Below are 22687 nucleotides of genomic sequence, written 5' to 3'. Positions count from 1 at the left end.
TCATGTGCTATTTAATAGAAAGGAAGTAAAAAATATGCCCACTTAAAAACAGAAAACAAGAAAGCTGAGAACAAAATGCAAAATCAACAAAATTGTGTTAATTAAATTTTCCTAATACAAGGAAAACGTCGAAGCAAAAAAAGAATAATTATACCTAAAGCTTTGCATCCTAATTAGTTATGAATTTTCCTATAGGGACCAATAAGATATATATAGTGTGTCTTTAAAAAAAGATATTTGATTAGAAAATAGAAAGTTAGAAAGTCTATATTTTTTAAAGTCTCTTTAGTGATGGGCTAAAAATAATTCAAATAGATTTCATTGATATGGCAATGCCAAGCAAAGTGACAGCTGGTGTATTTGACTGCAACAAACACATCTTTTTGACTTCTTAAGAATGTCAGAATAGATTTTTTTAAAGTAACAAATGGTACGCCAAGTTTTCACAGGTTATAAAATTATACCAAATTTAAAATCTCTTCGCTTTTACGTACAAATTATTTCAAGGAATCTATTAACTTGTGTTTGAACAATCAAAGAAATGTGTAATGATCACATCTCCAGGTGGCACAGTGGTTGGCACTGCTACTTCACTTCACTGCTACTTCCTACACTAGCGGCAGGGACCTAGGTTCAATTCCAGCCTCGGGCAACTGTCTGTCTGGAGTTTGAATATTTCCTCACTGTCTGTGTGGGTTTCCTCCAGCTGCTCCTGTTTTCTCCCACACTCCAAAGATGTGCAGGTTGGGTGGATTGGCCATGGGAAATATAGGGTAGTGGCAGTGGGGGGGGCGGGGAAGGGGGGGGGGGTTCCTGGGTGGGATGCTGTTAGGGGATCAGTGTGGACTTGATAGGATGAATGGCCTGCTTCCACACTGTAGGGATTCTATGATTCTATGGATTAAAATTAAACTATTCTCCAGCTGTCAACATTTATTGCCCTTGCCTAGTTCTCCCAAATAGTTGTTACTGGGTCTACTGCTTTCTTCGTAGTAGTGCTTTGCTGTTAGTGAAGGGCTACTCTGCCATTACAGAAGAAACTTCTGATCTAACCATGTTATCGTGGGTCTGGGGTCAGATGCTGGACTGAGGTGAAGATGGCAAGGGTCACTTCCTGTTCATGACGAGCTGCCAGAGAAAATGGTAGGGGCGGGTACAATTAGAATGTTTAAAAGACAGTTGGACAGGCACATGGATTGGAAACATTTACAGGGATATGAGCCAAATGCTGGCAAATGGGACTAGTTCAGTTTAAAAAGGTAACCTGGACATGGACAAGTTGGACCGAAGGGCCTGTTTCTGTGCTGTTATGACTCTATAACCTGTTGGCTTTACATGACAACCTTCTAACTTCATGGACATATCAATTCATACAAACATCATATTTCTAGGCTGTTTAAGGTTGAACTCAAATTCTCAAACTGCATGGTACGATATGAATTCATGTCCTCTGATTCTTTAAGAATCAAAATCAAAACAACCTGGGTCGAGGATAACTGAAAACAAAGAATTATTGCAAATGAGTTACTTACGTCATGGCCTGGTAAATTGACTCAACTCCATAGCGCATTGCAAATTCATCCACAATCTCTTGACCGAAGTCTTCAAAGTACACCTTCCATGCTTCATCACCTTTCACTTGTGGGATTTTCACAATACCGTTATATTTTGTTTCAGTTAAGTAAGTGAATAGGCTCTGGAGAAAACAAGTGTGAGATTAAACCTGTGCATTGTATTTCCAGCCTTCTACATAATTATATTCAATACCAGAGACCCACAGAACTATCCTATTCACATTGCCCAAGCACGACTTTCATTTCAACATGCGTTACCAATGTTTCAACTTGTTTTTGAAAAATAAAACTGAACAAATCATCTACGGGAAAGATAGACTGAGGATGGTGATTTGTCTCAGGTGGTCACCACTTATATACAGCATCAGATATTTAATTCCACTGACTGCATTCAAGGTGAGTATCAATTGCTATATATACTGATACTCCACCACCAAAGACAAAGTGTTGCTGTGATATGTTAGCAAAAGTTGTTTTAATGAACAATAAAATGCTATGTAATAATTAGATTAGTATACAAGGCCATTCATCAGCTTTAAGAGTCATCGAAATCTACATCATAGTTAAAGGCCTTTTGGCCCATCATGTCTGTGCTGGTCAAAACAACCCCCTGACTATTCTAATCCCATTTTCTAGCACTTGGCCCATTGCCTTGTGTGCCTGAGCACTGCAAGTGCACACCTAAATATTTCTTAAATGTCATAGGTTTTTTTTTGCCTTGACCACCCTTTCAGGCAGTGAGTTCCAGATTCCCACCACTCTCTGGATGAAAATGTTTCTCCTCAACCTTCTAAACCTCCTACCCTTTATTAAAGCATCTGACAAGCTCCCTCATGGTGGCTTGGTCCAGATCATTAATTCACATGGGATCCAGGGTACGATGGTAATTTGGATAGAAAATTGGTTTGGTTACAGAAGACAGAGGGTAGTTGTGGAGGGCTGTTTTTTCTGATTGCAGGTCTATGACCAGTGGTGTTCCATAAGAATCTGTGCTGGGCGTCTGTTGCTTGTAAATTACATAAACAGTTTGGATGAAAATGTAGGTGGTCTGATTAGTAAATTTGCTAGCCATACAAAAATTGTTGAATGTGAGGCAGGTTGTCAAAGGATACAACAAGATATCGATCTACTGGAAAGTTGGGCAGAAAAACTGCAGATGGCGTTTAATTTGGACAAGTGTGAGGTGATGCATTTTGTGAGGTCAAATGCAAGAGGAAAGTACACAGTAAATGGCAGGATCCTTCAGTGCATTGATATAGAGAGAGATGTTGCGGTGCAAGTTCATAGCTCCCTGAAAATGGTAATACAAGTAGATAAGGTGGTAAAGGAAGCATACAGCATGCTTGCCTTCATCGGGGAAGGCAGTGAGTATAAAAGTTGACAAGTCATGTTGCAGTTGTATAAAACTTTAGTTAGCCATATTTGGAGTGCAGTTTTGGTCACCACTTTATAGGAAGGATGTGGAGTATTTGGAGAGGGTGCGGAGGAGGTTTACCAGGCTATTGCCTGGATTGGAGTGTATTAGCTGTAAGGAGAGGTTGGACACACTTGAACTGTTTTGACTACAGGGTAGAGGCTGAGGGGTGACCAGACAGAAGTATATAAAATTATGAGAGGCATGGATAGGGTAGATAGTCAAAGTCTTTTTTCCAGGGTGGGAATGTCAAATATGAGGGGCCATAGGTTTAAGGTGAGAGGGAGAAGTTTGAAGGAGATGTGTGGGGCAATTTTTTTTTGTGCACAGAGTGTGGAACACGCTGGAACTTGCTGCCAGGGGAGGTAGTAGAAGCAGATACAGTAGTAACATTTCAGAGGCATTTAGACAGACATATGAACAGGCAGAGAATAGAAGAATATAGACCATGTGCAGGCAGATAATTTAGAATGGCATAATAGTTGGTGCTGACATGATGGGCCAAAGGGCCTGTTCTTATGCTGGACTGTTCTATATGTTCTTACTTAAATAAAGCCAACAAGACAGAAAGATAATAGCTCTAGATGAAAAACTTCGGAACAATTGAGTTTTTAAAAAATAAATAAACAAAGTGGGTACCGCTGATATAGTTCAATCAAAGTGAAAAAAAAAACACTGCAGCCTATTTGTAAAATTATCGCCTATTTCAAAAGTTATGAAACATTAAATACAATATTTGTATGATGTTGCCTCACCTCATGTAAACACGTGTACTGCACATGATATGGGGCCACTTTCTCCTCGCCTTTAATTTCAACACTGATTTTCATTCTAATGGCACCAGAAACTGCTGATTTGTCAGTTCGCTTCTCTGAGAAGAAGAAATGCAGCCCATGATTCTGAGATATTCCACACTGCATCAAAATATCTTGGTGCTCATTTAGACGTTAATGATTTATAAATAGCATGAAAGTGATACATTAGTGAAGTCCCTAAAGACTGTTCATCCCTATCTTTCATCCAGATAATAACAGTTACTCATATTGCAATTTGGTGTTTCAAGCTAAGAATTATTTTGTGATTCTCATTTGCATATACTCAAAATTAACTTTAGCAACTGAGAAACAAGGTAGTATGAATCACAGTCAGATCCAGTTGCAGCAAAAATATCGAGGGAAAGGGAGATTGGATTGACAGAAAAGACAGAAATAAATGAAAAGGTGAAAGAAATAAAAATATGTAAACATACATAATTAATAATTTATTAAGTGTAGGAATGAGACACAAAAGTCTCAGCTGTTGCTGTTCTGGGCTGAACAGATGAAATGGCATTAAAGGGACATAAATGTCATTATTAAAAGGGTCCTTGTACTGTTAAATACTGGCCTTAACATATGTAGTCAGTTTACATGGCAATTAATGGGCAAACAAATGCAGCATCTTCTTTTGCATTTGATTTGACAGTGAATTCACTCTTTTTAACCCATGTTCCTTCTTAGTTCTTTCCATGGTTACTTCTCAATCCTGCAGTCTCATTGACTGAAGAAAGACATGATTGCTTGCCCTGTTCACTCAGATCCCATACGTCCTGTTTCCTCACCATCAAATGCTCACGTTATCAATAACTTTCTGGCCAATTTCTTCTTTGAACTGAAGAGCCCTGCTGTAACACATTCTGACCCAATACTTAATGAAATGCAGCCAACTAACTTTTAACTCCAGCCATTTTTTTCTTATCATTAATTTCTGAGCCACAGACTGCCATTACAAAACCTAAATTATTTTCTCCTTACATTTTATAGACGTTCTCCAATTAATTGCAAAGACTTTTTTTCTTTTAACAATGTTACACCTCACTTGTCCTGATTCTAATTTTGTATTTGTTAATTGTTATTTAATTGGCCCAAGCACATGTCTTCTAACTCTGAATATTCTTGCAATTCCTCCCCCAAATCTGGATTTTAATTAACTGAACAGCCTTCACACTGATCCAAAGGCTACACTCTTCCATGCTGGATCCAAGTTAGAGCCAATACATCCTGTCAACTTTTGATGAATTCCCACTTCTATACTTCAGAGGCTATTCTGGGTAAATATCTGTTTCTTGTTTTCTTTCAAGTCTTGCAGCCAGTTTTGCTTCTCACTCACTACTCTCCACTGTGTTCTCATTTCTAGAAGCACTGCCCAAATATCTGACACCAAAATATCAAATTCCAGCTTCTTTGGGGACCTAGTGCCTGGAACACCAGGAGAAATTCTACCTTTTACCAACCAGTGACATTGACCAAACGTTTAGAGATTCACAATCGAACAGTAAAATACTTTGCAAACTTGTGTCTCTCTCAAAGCCAGCTTCCCATTATCCACGCTCCATAAGCTGTTGCCCATGTCTAAACTCACAGCAAATCCCATCCACTCATTTCCTGAATCCTCACTGATCAAAATTGGTTCTGATCTGGCTATTCCACGATTTTAAATTCTCACTGTTGTTTTGTCATCCCTCCATGGCCTCACTTTCTCAATATCTTTAACAGTTTCAATCGTACGAGATCTGTAAGACCCTACACTGCTGACCTTTTATGCTTCTTTGATATTAATCACTCCACATTGGCAGCCTTGCCTTCAGCTTGTTAGGCCCTGAGTCCTGGAATTCTCTCCATTAATTTCTCTTCTTTGCTAATTGTTTATCTACCTGTAAGATACACCTTAAAACCTACCTCTTTGACCTAGCCAATCTCCTTGTGTGGCTACAGTGCAAAGCACCTTGGGATGTTTTCCTGTACTGATTCAAGTTGTTGTTGATGTCAGTATAAACAGCTGATAGCCAAAGTGGATGATGCATGGAAAGCAGCCCTAATTAATTAGCATGATTTACAATAATTAACTTCGTTCTTATATCAACTCTGTGCATAAGTAAACACAGTATCACTCACCCCACTTCCTAAAGCAGCCATGCTATCTGAAATCAGAGAATAGTAGGAACTGCAGATGCTGGAGAATCTGAGATAACAAGGTGTAGAGCTGGATGAACACAGCAGGCCAAGCAGCATCAGAGGAGCAGGAAAGCTGATGTTTCAGGCCTAGACCCTTCTTCAGAATTAGACCCTTTCTTCTTTCTGAAGAAGGGTCTAGGCCCGAAACGTCAGTTTTCCTGCTTCTCTGATGGTGCTTGGCCTGCTGTGTTCATCCAGCTCTACACCTTGTTGTCTCCATGCTATCTGAAATGATTGGTTTAGTGCCAAATTAGGAAACATTATATTGCAACCCAAAGCTTAGTGGCACTTAGCTAAACTCATTTCACATGAGATCCTTACAGCTGGAAGAATCAGTTACCTAAGAAAATAGTGTTTCATTTGAATCCAAATGCCTTCTTTTTGTTCACTCGTGGAATGTGGGAAATGGGTGTCATTGATTGCTTATTGTCTGTCCACTGTTGCCTTTGGTGGTGATGAGCTGCTTTCTTGAACAGCATGCGGACTGTACTAGTTTCAAGGTAGCAGCTCACCACCACTCTCAACGGCAAATGGGGATGGATGTTAAACGTTGACTCAGCCAGCCATCAGAGAAGAAAAGGTTAAAATACCAGCCCAGCACCCACCTCGTTCCAATCCCTTTCACATGCACCATTACTGCTAAGAGTTCTACGTGCAATGTCCGTTCCTAAAAATACCACTAACGATTATTGTGTTCAAATTGTCATTTGCTGGATAAAATCACAAGTTTCATCAAACAACAGAAAGATCAATCTAAGGAACAGCAAAGATGAATGAGATAAATTGCCTCCCAGTATAATTGAACAGTTGCAGCAAGCAATTGGTTTGCAACTGTTGACTGATTGTAGAACTTGATACAAACACAGTTAGCACTTCTCATAGGAAAATCGTAATTATTTTTAAATAATGAGTGGCGATCCAGTTTATCATAAGTTCACTTAAAAAGTTGTTTAACATTAAACCGGAGCTGGGGACTGAGGTGTTCAGAAAATGTGTTTACAGAGGATGAGATTTCTCCCCTATATGTGGGCAACAATTACTTCACATCTCGACCAACAACAGAATATTAACCTTGTATCTAAAGTGGCAGCTGCTAATGATGTTCAAGATGGCAAGTAGGAACAACACACGGATAAAGCCAATACTGGTTTGCACCAGTGTGATCCAAATATATACAGTGCATGCAATTACAATTTCCTCTAGGGTTTGATTGTCATAGAAAGCAAACGTAAGTCAATAACAAAGATATCGTAAGTGCTGCTTTATATTTTATACCTATTGTAAAAAGGACTGAAAGGCAATTAATGAAAGAAAATATAAAAAGCTTTGTTGAGGTAATTATGTCAGTGACAGTAGAATGGTATAGCTTTGTTCAGAGCAGAATGGAACTGAATTTTAAATTTTCAGAAAGAGTAGAGACCTATCATGTGACAATAGATAAGAAAAGATCATTGTTTGGTATACCTGTGCAGCTAGTACAAATTGTAGAAGAAAAGTTAGTGACCGATTAACCTGGGGTGATAGGTTAAAGCAGATTTCCTTTATTAAATTAATTCCTCCAGACGGTCCTGTCGTAAAGCGATTCTAACTAAACATCCCAACCTGAGATGCCTCTTACAGAGAGCTCTGATTCAATCTGCTCCCTGTGGCATCAATGTGCCTGACTGAATAAGCGTGCAGCTGATAAGGCAGACAGAGGGGGACTCCTTTCCTTTCTTTATTCTATCATGGGTTGAGAGTGTTATTGGTGAGCATTGCCAGCATTTATTATCCATGAACTGAGCAGCTTGCTACACCACTTAGGAAGACAGTTATGAATCAACTACAAGGCTATGGGCCTGCAAACACATATAGGCCAGACCATGCAAGAATGGCAGATTTCTTTGTCCAAAAGATATTCATGAACCAGGTGTGTCTGTGCAACAATGATAGTTTCATGGTTACCATTCACTAAGATTAGGCCCAGGTTTGATTCCATCCTTGGGTAACTGTGTGGAGTTTGCACATTCTCCCCGTGTCTGCATGAGTTTTCACTGGGTGCTCCCACAGTCCAAAGATGTGCAGGTTAGGTGGATTGGCCAGGGTAAATTGCCCCGCAGTGTCTAGGGATGTGCAGGCTAGGTGAATCAGCCATGGTAAAAGTGGGGTTACGGGGATAGGATAGGGGATTGGGTCTGGGTGGAATGCTCTTCAGAGGGTTGATGCAGGATTCAATGGGCCAAATAGCCTCTTTCTACATTGTAGGGATTTTCTGATTCTTATAACTTGAATTCACATTCCAATAGCTCTCATGGCCAGATCTGAACCCATGTCTCCAGAGCACAGGGCTGGAGCTCTGAACAACATTGCCTCAAAGCCACTCAGAGGTTCTGCATGTGCCAGTTGGTGTGCCAATGCAATGGCTTCTGCTTTTGGAAGGCGTTATTACTGTCATGGATCTTGGCGTCTGCGGAGCAGAGAAAATAATGAGAGAGAATGCTGCCCCCAAATTGCTGGTACACGAATGTTACCACAATACCACCACCTCCCATCGTGTCTTTTATTTGAATTACACCTTTAAAAATTAGCTCTCAGTTTGTGCCCCATCCACCTCATCCTCTCTATGGTTCCCAGTACCTGACTGCTCATCTTTAGGTTCATCCATCTGAATGTGAAAGATGCCAGTGAGGATCAGGTCACCCAATGGGTGCTATCAGGGAATCTGGTTGGTAAGCCACACAGTGAGGGTAGGCTGTCTTATGGCATCTCTTTTCCTTGACCTGTAAATCAAGCACTGGAATATCTTCACTGCTGAATGAGTGAAATATTTCTCGTAATGCCATTTCCTTGTTAATTTCGGGTGAATAAACATTAATATAGATATGCTGAAAACAACAAATGCTGGAGATCACAGTGGGTCAGACAGCATCCATGGAGGGACAGCAAGCTAACGTTTTGAATCTAGATGCCTCTTCATCAAAGTTCATCAGAGCTCTGATGAAGAATCAACCACACTCGAAACGTTAGATTGCTCTCTCTCCATGGATGCTGTCTGACCCGCTGTGATCTCCAGCATTTGCTGTCTTCAGTACAGATTCCAGCATCTGCAGTAATTTGCTCCTACGTTAATACAGGTATGCTGTGATTGTCCAGCTGGGGGTTTTCAGATATTTATTCCACAACATTTGCTAAAGGAAAATTGGGAGCATCTACAATTTAGATTAACGGGTATCAACAATTCTTAACTGCTGTAATGTAGCTCTCTGCAGCTTGCAGGTTTGTATGAAAATGTGAAAATTACTGTAATTACTCTCTGATTTTGATGCTTGTAGTTGACATAAACAAATGCAGACATCAGAAAGTTTTTCCAAATGCAAGAATGATCAATGAACAGGATGAACAGAGCGGTCGATGCAGAAATTTAGAAATGATTAAGAGTCAGTTGGATACGGGTACAGGATGGAATTTCAAGTCAGTCTGGGTAGCTGAACTGTGATAGGCTAAATGAATTTTCTTGTTTTTATTATGGTTTGTTGTGACTTACTTTCAAATTTTTTATTGCTTGACCTTACATCCTACTTCAGATATTGCATAGATCTGTCAAATTATATAAAGTCATCTGGGTTCTCAAAACACTTTTTGCATAAAATATGGATATACTGATGCATGCAAAAGTGCAAAAGCACTGGTATATGACAAAAAAACCTCCAGTTCATCCTCAGTCTTGCCTTAGTCCAGATTTGATGCATGAAAGAGTTCTATTTGAAATGCCAAGCAAATTAAAAAGATTTGCAAATTGTTCCAATTTGGTCTACGCCAGTTCTGGATGGGCAGTTTAAGAAAACTTGTTAAGTTTTATTTCATTCCAGCAGATGTGCATACAGTTGGAGATTGCCACCATAATAAAGTTACAATTGCTTTTTATTGTGGAGTAATGACAAATTCACTGAAGGTGAACGGCTAAGAAATTAATTTACAGCCTATAGTCACAAAAATGCTAAAAAGCTTTTACGTAGATGTAATAAAATTCTGATAGTACAACTAAAATAAATTGAAAATTTTAACATGACACGGATATCTGAACTGCAAGACTCTAATCTGTGGGAGGAGTTCAGAAAATATTCTTAGCCGAGGGAATAAACAAAATTAGATTATAGCCTTTTGCTAACTCCATCTAAGTTAGATAGCGAAATATTAAATTGCATTCCTCCTCAGAGTTGAAAGATATCCTGTAATGTAACAGGAATGTTAAATTACACACAGAATAATGTGTCTTGTACAACTGCAGACATAAATCCGAAGAGTAGAATATAAAGGCTTGAGAGCTTAAAGAAGATGTAGGACCATATATGGACATAGCCAGGATTGTTACCCCATGTGTAACTATGTTTGATGTCAAGAGAAGGAATAAATGCAGGAGGTAGGCAGGAAACAAATCTTTGCTAAGTTGAAAGTATAGAATTTTAAATATCACAGATGCATGTGATGGTTGTTGGCTGTGCATGTACATTGTAACCTGATTGAAAGCAGAAAAGATAAAAAGAGACTATTTCAACAACATAAACATTGGAAAAGCTACCATCTAGCTCAAACTGACATGCATGCGCCCCCAAAGTTTAATCTGTGTCACCTTCAATTTTCAATGGTGACCCATGCAATAATATGAACATAAAACTATCAAACTGGATAGAGTGAAGGATGGTGAATAGTTTGGATTAATTTGTCAAGGAATATTTCCATTAAATAGATTGAAATAGACTGTAAATTAAGTACCATTGAAGTCAAACTGAATACCTTATGCAGTGCATTATTGTTTTGATTCATTAATTTTACAATCCACTCGAGTTTCCCCAAACTGGTAAGGGTACGTAAAGTTGAACACACCCACATTCAGTGTTTAAGTTTTCACGAAGAACAGTGGGCAAAAATAATTAACTGTGACCCAACTTTGTTCCAATTTGATGTTTTAATATATTAGTGTGAATATAGTGCTTTTAATTTTTTATTTTTAGTATTCATTTAGTGAACATGGGCATCACTGGCTGGGCAAACATTTATTGCCCATCCATAGTTGGCCTTGAGAAGGTGGGGGTGAGCTGCTTTATTAAACCAATGCAGTCCATTTGTTTTAGGTAGACCCACAGTTCCATTAGGGAAGGAGTTTCAGCATTTTGATTCAGCGACAATGAAGGAAGCCAGGATGGTAAGTGGCTCGGAGGCTAATTTACAGATGGTGGTGTTCTCATGTATTGACCTTTTAGGCGGCTGTGGTTGTAGTAGGAAGGTGCTGTCTAAGGAACCGTGATAAATTTCTGGAGCTGCGTCGTGTCAATAAAGTGGGCTGCTTTGTCCTGGATAGTGTCAAGCTTCTTGAGTGTTAGTGGAACTGCACTAATCCAAGCATGGGCAGAATATTCCAACACACTCCTGATTTGAGCCTTGTAGATGGTGGACAGGCTTTGGGGAGTCAGGAAGTGAGTTACTCACCACAGTGTTCCCAGTCTCTGACCTACTCTTGTAGCCACCGTGCTTACGGGGTGAGTCCAGCTAAGTTTCTGGTCAATGATAACCCCCAGAATGTTTATAGTGGGGGATTCAGCAATGGTAATGCCATTAAAAACCATGGGGTGATGTTTAGAATTTCTCTTGTTGGAAATGGCCATGGTCTAGGACTTGTGTGGCACAAATGTAACTACAGTCTGTGGCATAAAGTAGCTAATGTAGGGATAAGAGAAAAAGGAAAACAGAAAAAAACAGAAATATAAGGAGTCTAAAATCATATAAACTTAAGTGGGGTTAATCAGAAAATTAGTGCCGAACTATTTAGGAATAAAATCCAGAAGACGTTTTTCCATCAAATATTGGGAATCTGGAGCCCTCACCCAAAAGGTTGTAGTCAATTAAAATTTTTAAGACAGATAACTTTTTTTATTGTTGGGAATGGGTAATAAAGGATAATGAACAAACAAATGCAGTTAAATGAAGTTCAAGTACAGACTAGCCATGACCTATTAGATTAATGGAATACGCTCAAGGGGCTAATTGTGTTATTCCATTCAACCATGACTGTAGAAGTCAAAAAGTCACTGTAGTACTTTACAAGTAGGCATCAATAAATAATCACGTACCTAAGTTGTACCAGACATCCATCTCACCGCTCAGTGTTCGTACTTCAATAATTGTTTGTCCGAGGAAATCATCTGATTCTTTCTTGAAATGCTGCTTAACCCGAGACTTAATATCGTCATCTTCATCCCAAACTCTAACTTTTATTCTATCAGTGGAATTGTGGCATTCACTGTCCATAAATAAAACAATAAAGATTAAAATCATACTATGGCATTGACCTCATTAGAGATGCTCTCCTTCTTATTTCAGTTACTAAAGAGAAATTTATAAGCGAAGTAGAGATAACACAGTATGGAGCTGGAGGAACACAGCAAGCCAGGCAGCATCAGAGGAGCAGGAAAGTTGACATTTCGGGTCAGGACCCTTCTTCAGAGAAAACATTTTTAACAACAATAGGAAATGATTTGTTGGACTATAAATAAAACTTTCACAAGAGCAATTAAGATATGTTATCCATTTATTACACAATATTTATTTTTGTTTAGCCGCATGTTATGGCTTGGAAAACATATTTCCTCTTCCATTGCAATTTTTCTTGAACAATTATGCTACATAAAGACAAATGAGACATCAAATAAAACAATGCCAATGGTAAAGATTGAGCGTTGGAGTTAGTTAGATTCTGCTGCCGTATGTGATCAGAATAAATCTAGGTCTGTAGTGTTCTTCTGCAACATGAGCTATAAAGGTGATGAAAATATAGGTAATTTTTACAGTAATTAAGCATAAATAAAGCAAATTTCAGTCAAAACAAAGTAAATATAAGAAATTGGATTCTTTCACATTTCCCACCACTATTCAAATATTACAGGAATTAATTCATTCAGGAAAAACAACTGCAAGAAACAAATTAGATGTGGCTGACTGGAAACACAAAATTAATGGTTAATCTGTAGTTTCTGTAACATGAGGCTCAACACTTCAATAAGTATATTCAGCAGGATACAAATAAAAAAAATCAAACTAGCAACAGCTATTGCCCATCTCCAGCTAATTAATGACATTTTAACTGAAGTTTACTCAATCCAGTAAGTATCTCAGAGGGTTACTGAAATTACTTATAGTGCACAATAATACCCTTAGCCTTCACTTTTAATTTAATATAACAGAGTTACAGTCACCTTTAGAATTCTCTGGGTAGTTCTGTATCCTCAAACACAATCATACACATGCAAAATTGAGATGCATAAAGCAGACATTTCCACTACAGCATTAACAATCTCGGTTAGCACAGAACACAATATTCATCAATTTGGCTATTGAATATTCTGAGGTTCATTGAGCTCAGCACTGTTTTATTTACAGAGATTAAATCATTATTCATCAATTGCAACTGAAAATATGATGGAATATTGAATAAAGTAGCACTGAACATTTAATAAGTTCAGATTTACTTTGCAAATATGGTTTCTCTCATCTGTCTCAAGTGATTCAGTTTGCATAATGCACACTTGTCATCAGTAGACTACACAAAAGCAACAACTGTAATCATATGAAAACAGAAACAGAAAAAGCAGGAATAGATAAAAAGTAATGACAAGTTATTTAATGAACTTTGTAAATTAGTGGGAAAAAAAATGGAAGACTAAGGAATGACTTGCTGAGATTTTGCTTGCAATAAATTGCACACAATACTCCTCCACAGAATCAGTAGTTTCTCTCTGAACTGATAGACATGGCTCCGAATAACCAGAACAGCCTTAACTCACTGCACTTGCTTACTCAAGCACTATTAAAGATGGCTTTAACATTAAGGCTGATGCATTCAGGAGGAAGTAACCACTTAACAGTATGGAAGTGATAAATACTGAACAATTTCTTTGGTGCTGACAAGTTAATTCTATGAATGTGGGAACTCATTCTTTCAGAGGGTTTTAGAGAACTAAGTTTTAAAGTAATATTTTCTACTGTTGTCTCTGCTTTAGTTCTATCTGCCTTTCTCAATCTTTATTTCTGCACAGAACTTAAACCTAATTCATCACTTCTGCTCTATTACACTGTGACGTGGATATCAATAGGGTTGAGCAGAAGTGGTGGAGTGGAATCTCTGACTGCAAACCCACGTTTTAACTTCATAGCATTGTGCCATTGGTCACTGACATGTTTCCTGGCTGGACGTCAAAGTTGATCTCAGACTTTGAGTGCAATAGGATCTGGAGCACTCTAGAGGAGGTGATGGAAGCAGGCAGCAGACGGAGGCGCTTGCAGGATGGAGTTTAATTGATGCCACAGGAGACTGGATGGGACATGGGGAAGCATCACTGTGTTAAGTAGGTAAGCTAGATAGTAACATGGAAAGCAAGAGTTGGGATAAGGGATGGACATTAAAAGCCCCTGAGCGGGCTAAATTGTTCATTAAAACATTTTAATTGTTAACCATGTTAAAGAGATAGTAGGAACTGCCGATGCTGGAGAATCTGAGACAACAAGGTGTAAAGCTGGATGAACACAGCAGGCCAAGCAGCATCAGAGGAGCAGGAAGGCTGACGTTTCGGGTCTAGACCCTTCTTCATTTCTTAAGTCTGCTCATCTCTAACCAATATATCTCAATAAAACCTAGTATAAAGAGCTTCAGGTTTGCACTAACCAATGTGTGGGGAAAAAAAAGCAATGGGTGTCAAAGGACATAACTCCACCTTTGAAGGAGTGGGGCACCTGAAGAAGAGGTGGGGTGTGGTCCAAATCCCTTGGTCAGAAGGCTGGTTAACAATTAAGAGACAACAAGGTGTAGAGCTGGATGAACACAGCAGGCCAAAGAAACTTAGTACAAAGAAGATTGTGAATACTGCACCATTTGAAATTTTCAAGACTAAGATCAATAGGCTTTTATTCTCTATGAAAGAATGAAAGAATGGAAACATCACTGAGCCACAGATCAGTCATTATCTAATTGATGGAATAGAACAGCCTGGAGTAGCTGAATAGCCTACTCCAGTGCTTATGCCGCTTCAGACTAAATCCCCTGTTTATGATGTGAGTTTTAATTCTCTCCAACCTCCTTTCAATTTTAATCCTCTGTGGCAAATCACTGACACTTTCTTGAATTAATGTAAGCATCTGTAAGAGATGACCATGTACGTGGGGAGATTTGGCATTAGAGGCTACAAATCGGTCCAGGCAAAGTTATCACATGAACTGCCAACAAGTCAGGATTAAATTCTGTACTGTGCCTTGTCAATGGGGGCACTAATCTGCACATTTTATATCAGACAGCATCTCAGCTAAAACAGAAGAAAGGAATTTAATATCATTGTACTAAGTGGGATATGGAAAACATTTCAAAAATCTGTATGGCTATTTTTAACAGCTAGAGTACAAGCTGTAAATATTGAACTGCAATATTCAAGAGCAATATAATTAATGCATGCAGATATTATTCCTGTTTCAAATTTCTAATTTTAAATATGTCAATTTTCGAATCACAATTTCAATCAGGCACTTTTGTGACGGCAGTATTTTAAATTGAGAGCAGACTGTGTCTGCTCAGATCAAGCCCTGGCAGATCAGTATACCACCTTCTTAAGCTTTTATCCTTTAAATATTACATCTTTATTTGGTGGCGAAGGTAGTGTTGTTGGCCATATTTCTTAAGTCTGCTCATCTCTAACCAATATATCTCAATAAAAAGAACAGATTTCAATGAAACTTAGTACAAAGGCAGCGCCAAAGGAAAATCTGATTCCTTTTCCTCAATGAGATGGAAGCTGTTTCTAAAAATATTTATTGTTCTACAGCATCGTAGTTTGAGAGCAGTAACCAGGAAGTAGAAAGCCTAAACAAGGAGCTGTGTAATTGTAGGAATGGTAACACAGCTTTGCCGAGGCATAAGCTTTAATGAGTACATTTTTCATCTCGTGTAAAGTGTGATTTTCATAGGATTAATATAAAATGTTGAGATGACCCCAAAAAAGTGAAGCCTTGTCCAAAATTACACAAATTCTTTCCCCTAAGTAACATCATTTCCCAAATATAGCCAGAGCAGTTTTGTGACGGAGAGAAGAGAAAGACAGTCTAAAACATGTCGTAAAACCAGGTCTGAAGAAACACCAACAATTAGATGTGACATCAGATTGGAATACAATGAGTGCTGTAGATCATAATCTTGGAATAAAATCCTGAAATCCAATTCCTAACTGAATACCAAAGTTGAATACCGTACAATTTTTTAAAAAAATCCTATCTGCTAAAGGAACTTGTCCCTTGCTACACCATCACTATCGCTTCCAATTAAAGTAGGGGCTTGTCTGTGCATATCTGATAGAAAAATGGTATTTAAGGTTTGAGGCTACTCTTCTAGGTCAATCTAATTCACTGGATACATATTGATGATGAGCATGGGTGTGTGGAAGTTTGTTAAGAAGCACATCAAAGCCATCACATAAAAATACTATCATTACAGGGGGAAGAAAAGTGACTTTTCTCAGAATGGTTCAAATGTGTATTTTGCAAATTGGCTCCATTTTGTGTCAAGCTATAGGTGTGAAGGCATTTGTATATTTTGAGCACATCCAGCAGTGAACAGTTAATAGATTATAATTAGTTCTAAATATGTGGCTCAGTTAGTTCAGAATGGAAGGAGTACTGCTGGTTTTGTTTTTGTTCTGTTCCTTTCACATCAGGGAGGAATACTTGGCATTAGAGCTAATTAAAGTCAAGAATCCGACTATAAGAATGGAGGAGGCTTATGTGGCTCACCAGACACCAGCTGGACATCCCACTGTTAACCATTCATGCAAAACTCCCAGCAAATGACAGCCTTATGCTATGCACATTCTAATGTTCAAGTCATATTCACCAGGAGTTCTAAATCTCAAATTGACTTTAACCTATGCATGAGTGAAATGTCTGTTTTTAACAAACAAAGGCTTATTAACTTTATTTTACAAGATAATTGTGAGTGAGGAAACTATCAAAATGCAACTAAAGGGAAATGCTCCACAAGTCCCTCTCATCCTGCAGCATCCATTTATTTATGAAATGATACCAGGTTTTCCTCAATTATTCTATATCTTTTTAATCAACCTGTTCAGACAGGCTAGAACACATCTCTGTAGGGCTTGAACCCAGACCTTCTGGCCCAGAGGTAGGGACGCTACTACTGCACCACGTAAACCCTCCCTCAACTATTCTGTCCAGAAGGTTATTCCTGGTGTTGAACTAGTTCCTTATTATACATGTTTTCCATCTGAGAAATGGGTACCATAACGACCACATATTCCCTTCACCCACCCACAAACCCCACCTCCCCTCCCCACCTTTCTGTCATTCCTTATGACTCAAGCCTTTAAAGATCAGGAAACTGCATTATGACTCTTTATATTGCCTCCATTTCCCTACATGCCTTGACTCAGGAGTCATACACTGTACAAAAGAATAAATCCTGGAAGTTTATTTTACCCCCTTGCAACTCCCAAGGAAGTAACAAGGATGGAATGTGAGATATTCTCATTCTTCCTGGTCCAGTGCCAACCATGTATTGCATTTATCCATTTAGCCACTTATGAAGCTTATTGTAAAAGTTTTTATTGAATTTGATCCAGTGAACTAATAAAACTTCAAGGACAAAGATTTAAACGTAAAGCCTGAATGTTAGATATAGATTAATGTTCACATAGCACAAGGGTATGGAGACTGATGTTTCTGGCTCCAACGTCCTCTGTGCATTTGTGTTAAGGGGTGTTGGGGACAAGGAATAAAAGCTGCATTTTCCACAGATATTTTAGCCCTTTTGCAAAATATACACATTTCTGGGGTTCAAACAGGCGGAAAAAATGCTGTGCTATGAATGTGATGTGTTGAAATGCTCTCTTTTGTCTACACACAAACAGTGCTTTCAGTTGTATGCAAGCTCCCATTTGATTATGGTTGGAACAATAGCTAAGCAGAGATTTGGTTTGGAATTTAAAATCTCTGATCCCGCCAATGTACAAATATGTGCATATCCCAGACTAATATTTTCTACTGACCTACATTGATGCTTCAAATACTAAAGGATTCAGGGATTTGATTCTAGCTATTGTTGCCATAGCTATTAATCTCAGCACGTGAACCAAATTTAGAGTAGGAAATAAGAACTGTATTGTGTTGTACCTCCACAGTAAAACCAGAGGCAGAATTTTATAATTGCTGAGCAAGTACAAACAATGGCCAGGAAGCTGGGAAGAAGCACATTATGGCTGTCCCTAGGATCTATGGCTGCAACTCTCAGGGGATAAGCAACTATCTAGTCAGCCTGCTTGCAGGACTGCTGGCCAATCAGAGGGGCTGGCACAGAGACTATGAGGGCCCATTGGGAGTGGGAGAGTATGGGTTGGCATTTCAGTATGAGAGGCCATTGAATGTGGATGGATGCATGAGTTAAACCTGGAACTGTTGGGAATTAACTCTGGATAAGTTAAGTAATCTCTCTTGGCCTGTTGTCTTCTGCTGTACTGTCAATGCGATCAAACATGTTTTCTCAAGCTGCAATGTGAAATCCTAGAGCTATGCGCTTGGGCGTGTGTGGCTTCAACAGGCGTGTGAGGGGGCACAAATTTATTGAACACTTCAGAGTCATCACAACTCCCCAACTCCCAACCCACTGCCCACGACACCCCCACTGCAAGCCAGGTCCATGACTGCCTCATTCTAGATCTCTTATAGTTATTAGATTTCAGTCGTACAAGATTTCTATTGTGGCTCATTTTGTTTCTTTTATAAGTATATGAATAAGAAAGGTTTGGAGGGATATGGGTCAGGCGCAAGAAGATGGGACTAGTTTAGTTTGGGATTATGGTTGGCATGGACTAGTTGGACTAGTTGGACCGAAGGTGTCTGTTTCCATGTTGTATGATTCTACCGCTTCACAAAATGACCCCGTGCTACAGTAGCTTATACCTCTCTCCTTTCATTAACGCTTCATGATCAGCTCATCCCTTTCATGCTCATGTCATTCTGTCACTGCGTTCATGGCATTGGCTCTCGATTCTTTGGGAGATTGCCCCCTCCCATAACAGAGAGGGGGAAGCAGGATGGATACCTGCTTGACAAACATTCAGATAAAAGGCAGAGCCTGAAAATGGTTTGGGTCTCTACACAGTGATGGCGTAGCCACTTGAGCAAGTTCTGCGTCTCCCTTGGGTACAAGTCAAATACAGAAGTTCAAAGAATTCTTAAATATATTTTCCAATTGATTATATTCACAGACAGGAAATTGTTGACACTTTTAACTTTGCACCAGATCGTTCAACGAAACAGATTCCTTTCGACTTGATGTACATGGTATTAAGATTTACAAAAAACTGCTTGAGTAACACAACTTGAGCATGACTTTTGTTAATTTTTACACTTTATTAGAAAATTACAAGAAATGATTAAGGGTTAATCTATATGGATACTTGTAAGAAAAATGTCAGAGGAATCTCACAAATATATAGATTAGAAAATGATCTTATAAAGGTAACAGAACACATTGCAAACAAATGCAGTTATACTCCTGTACTTACAAGTGAAACTTTTCATCCCAGATTGGATTGAGATTGCCAAAAATGGTTTTTGTTCTCCTCTTGGTTTTCCCCACTTGCACTGTGACATACGGATCACTTGATCCTGTCTTGTCCTTCGCTTGTAAACCCTGAGCACAAAGCACTGTATGTACAAAGGAAAACTTACAACACTGAACAAATAACTTCAGTCCAACATATTAACCTTTTGCACATGCCTAATAGTTTTTTCACTGATCAATAATTCTTGCAAAACATGTATATGATTAATTAGGAGAAGGTTACTGGTCTGGCACTCCCATTGGAACTTAGACCTGAGACAGGAATACAACACTGTTCCACCAATCCTCTGACCTGTGCCTTCTGAATTCAGCCTCAGTGAATTTACACCAAAAAGCATGTTTGCTAACTGCGTTACCTGTTTCACTACATGTCAAGGCCTTTGAAGTTGTTCCTGAGAGATGTAATCAAGGATGCACTTTACCAAACGTTTGGAGGGCTGGTAAAATGGGAGAAGGAGTCAGGAGGAAGCCACAGCAAGCAGATTGGACCCGTCCTTGCTGGAATTCAGAAGAATGACAGGTGACCTTACTGAAACATACAAGATTCTTAAAGCACTTGACAGGGTAGATGTAGAAAGGCTGTTTCCCCTTCAGACAGTGCAGGACCAACGGGGGGTCACCAATTTAAGACAGAAGCGAGGGTAGAGAAACTGTGGAGTTTTTTTTAAACCACAGAGGGCTTTCGAGGCTGGGTTGTTAAGTATATTCAAGGCTTAGATAGACAGATTATTAATTAATAAGGGAATCAAAGATGGCAAGGAAAAGGCAGGCATTGTGGGGTAGAACATATCTGATGGGCTGAATGGCCTACGTCTGTTCCTACGTCTTGCTGTCTTCCAACCACCATGCATCACACCAGTGGTACAACCAACAGCAGTATGGGCAATTCTGCAGATTCACAGTGCACTTAGCTTCCTCCCCTCCTTTATCATAATGCATGTGTCCCTTGGCAGCAATGAGAATCCCTGTCACCTCCTAACCTCACTTCCCAAGAAAGGAGCCATCCTAATCACCAGGGTCTGCTTGTCTGACCCCAGCACAGAAAGAAAGAGATCTCATCGCTTCCTCGGCATAGAGGAGTCCTCTCTTTAGTCCTTCAGCCTCAGCAATGGCCACACCCTCCTGAGGCTGCACTGCTTTAAGGCCTCTGGGCTATCCACTCTGGGAGGAGCCCCCCCAATTCCCAGTGGGTGCCAGTGGTAACCTCTTAATTGGGCACCGCTGGTGAAATGCCACCTAGGAACCCACAGTCCGCCAGTGAGGGGTTGTGTCCTGTTTTCAGCCTCGTCAGAGATGCTTCTTTCTTGGTGGAACAATTCAACCCATAACGGGAGGGGAATCTTCCATCCTGACTAGCTCTGGGCTGCCACATGACATCTTGGCCCTTGCCTGCCCTCTGAAATGGACCTAGCAAGGCCAAAAGCCTTAATGTCAATGCGAGGAATGGGGGAAAACAAACGTTAGCTTTGTCAGCGACTCTCCCACCTTCCATCAAATCATTAAACCCCTCTTTCCTTCCTCTTCCCCACCCCCACTGACAATTTCCCTACCGTCTTTCCAAACGCAGTATTCCTCCTTCCGTCACCTACGTTTTTAACAGAATTTTTTTAAGAAAAATGTAATTTTTGCTGTAAAATTCTTTATGAAGTCGCGGGGTCGGACAGCACTGGGAAAGGCCCTGTGGCCTATCGAGTCTGCGCTGGTCAAAAACAAGCAGTCCCATTTTCCATCACTTGGCCCACAGCCTGAAGGGCGCTATATAAATTTACCTCCTCCCTGATTTAACTTGACATTCCCCCTCTGCCCCGTTGGGCTGGCCTCCAGTGCTACGGGAATCTGCATTTCTGATGGGCGCCCACACTCCCCTTTGGGTGCGCATGTTTCTACTGCCAATGATCTTTCTATCCATTTGAGGGAACTGTGACCAGGGTCTCTATCTTTGCCCTTTGAAGCTGCAAAGTGATGGGTTTAAGCAACTGTGCTGTTTAACAGGATCTCTCCTCGGAAAGAGAGAATTTAAAATTTTACAGCACCTGTTGCAACCTCAACACCTTGAGGCGCTTCTAGGTGAATGAGGCGTTTAAAATAGTCATGGTGGCAGCCAATTTATCCAGCTAATGGTCCACTTTATTTGTTGTGAAATTGGGCAAGGGACCAACAACGGCCCTGGAACACCACAGAAAACCCCCTTTGCTCTTCCAGTATTGGCTGTGTATTTTGAGAACGCACTGTGACAGCACAGTTGGGGCCCTGCCTTGAAGGCCTCTGAAGTGCAGAGTTGTGCCCTGGGCTGGTTCCAAAAACTTGGGGCTGCCCAAAATTCTGCAGCTCGTGTCCAAACTTGCAGAGAGTCCCTGACCTGTGCAGGCTGCCATTTTGCCATCATCTCATAGGAACTAGGAGTGGGATTAGGCAGTTCAGCCATTTTAGCCCACTCCGCCATTTAATATGATGATGGCTGATCTTCATCCTGGTCTCAACTGCACTTTTCTGCCTGCTCCCCATAGCCCTTTATCCGTTTTTCATCAGAAACACATCTCTTTCTTTCTTGAATGCGTTGACTGATTCTGCCTCCACTGCATTCTAGGGCAGTGAGCTCCACAATCTCAGTTTTAAGATTCCCATCGTTGCTTTCAAACCAACCCCCCCCAGAGCCTCCCTATCACTGTGACCCCCAGCTCCATGACTTTTTGGTTTACACAGAGAGTGGCTCATGTGTGGAATGAACTGCTTGAGGAAGCGATGGATACAGGTACAGTTAGAACATTTAAAAGACATTTGGAGAAGTACATGAATAGGAAAGGTTTAGAGGGAGATAGTAGGAACTGCAGATGCTGGAGAATCTGAGATAACAAGGTGTAGAGCTGGATGAACACAGCAGGCCAAGCAGCATCAGAGGAGCAGGAAAGCTGACATTTCGGGTTTGGACCCTTCTTCAGAAATGGGGGAGGGGAAGGGGACTCAAATAAATAGAGAGAGGGGGAGGCGATGATGGAAGGTGGATAGAGGAGCAGATAGGTGGAGAGAAGATGGACAGGTCAAGGAGGTGGGGATG

General features: G+C 40.0%; 1 protein-coding gene across 4 annotated transcripts in view; it reads right to left on the bottom strand.

Annotated features, from left to right (window-relative positions):
• LOC109926673 (protein unc-13 homolog C-like) overlaps window positions 1-22687 on the bottom strand; it is a 537669-nt gene that overhangs the window by 179364 nt on the left and 335618 nt on the right. For all 4 annotated transcript variants that reach the window (XM_048616076.1, XM_048616075.1, XM_048616074.1 and 1 more), the window contains 4 exons: window positions 19574-19715; window positions 12089-12258; window positions 3744-3859; window positions 1533-1696 (listed from right to left, as the gene is read on the bottom strand). In XM_048616076.1, coding sequence (XP_048472033.1) covers window positions 1533-1696; window positions 3744-3859; window positions 12089-12258; window positions 19574-19715 — 592 coding nt within the window. The remainder of the gene's footprint in view (window positions 1-1532; window positions 1697-3743; window positions 3860-12088; window positions 12259-19573; window positions 19716-22687) is intronic.

Source organism: Rhincodon typus, chromosome 33 (genome assembly GCF_021869965.1).
Source record: "Rhincodon typus isolate 14 chromosome 33, sRhiTyp1.1, whole genome shotgun sequence".
Classification (NCBI taxonomy): Eukaryota; Metazoa; Chordata; class Chondrichthyes; order Orectolobiformes; family Rhincodontidae; genus Rhincodon; species Rhincodon typus.
The sequence above is the reverse complement of the archived record's forward strand: the minus strand, read 5'-3'. Positions and strand labels throughout refer to the sequence as shown.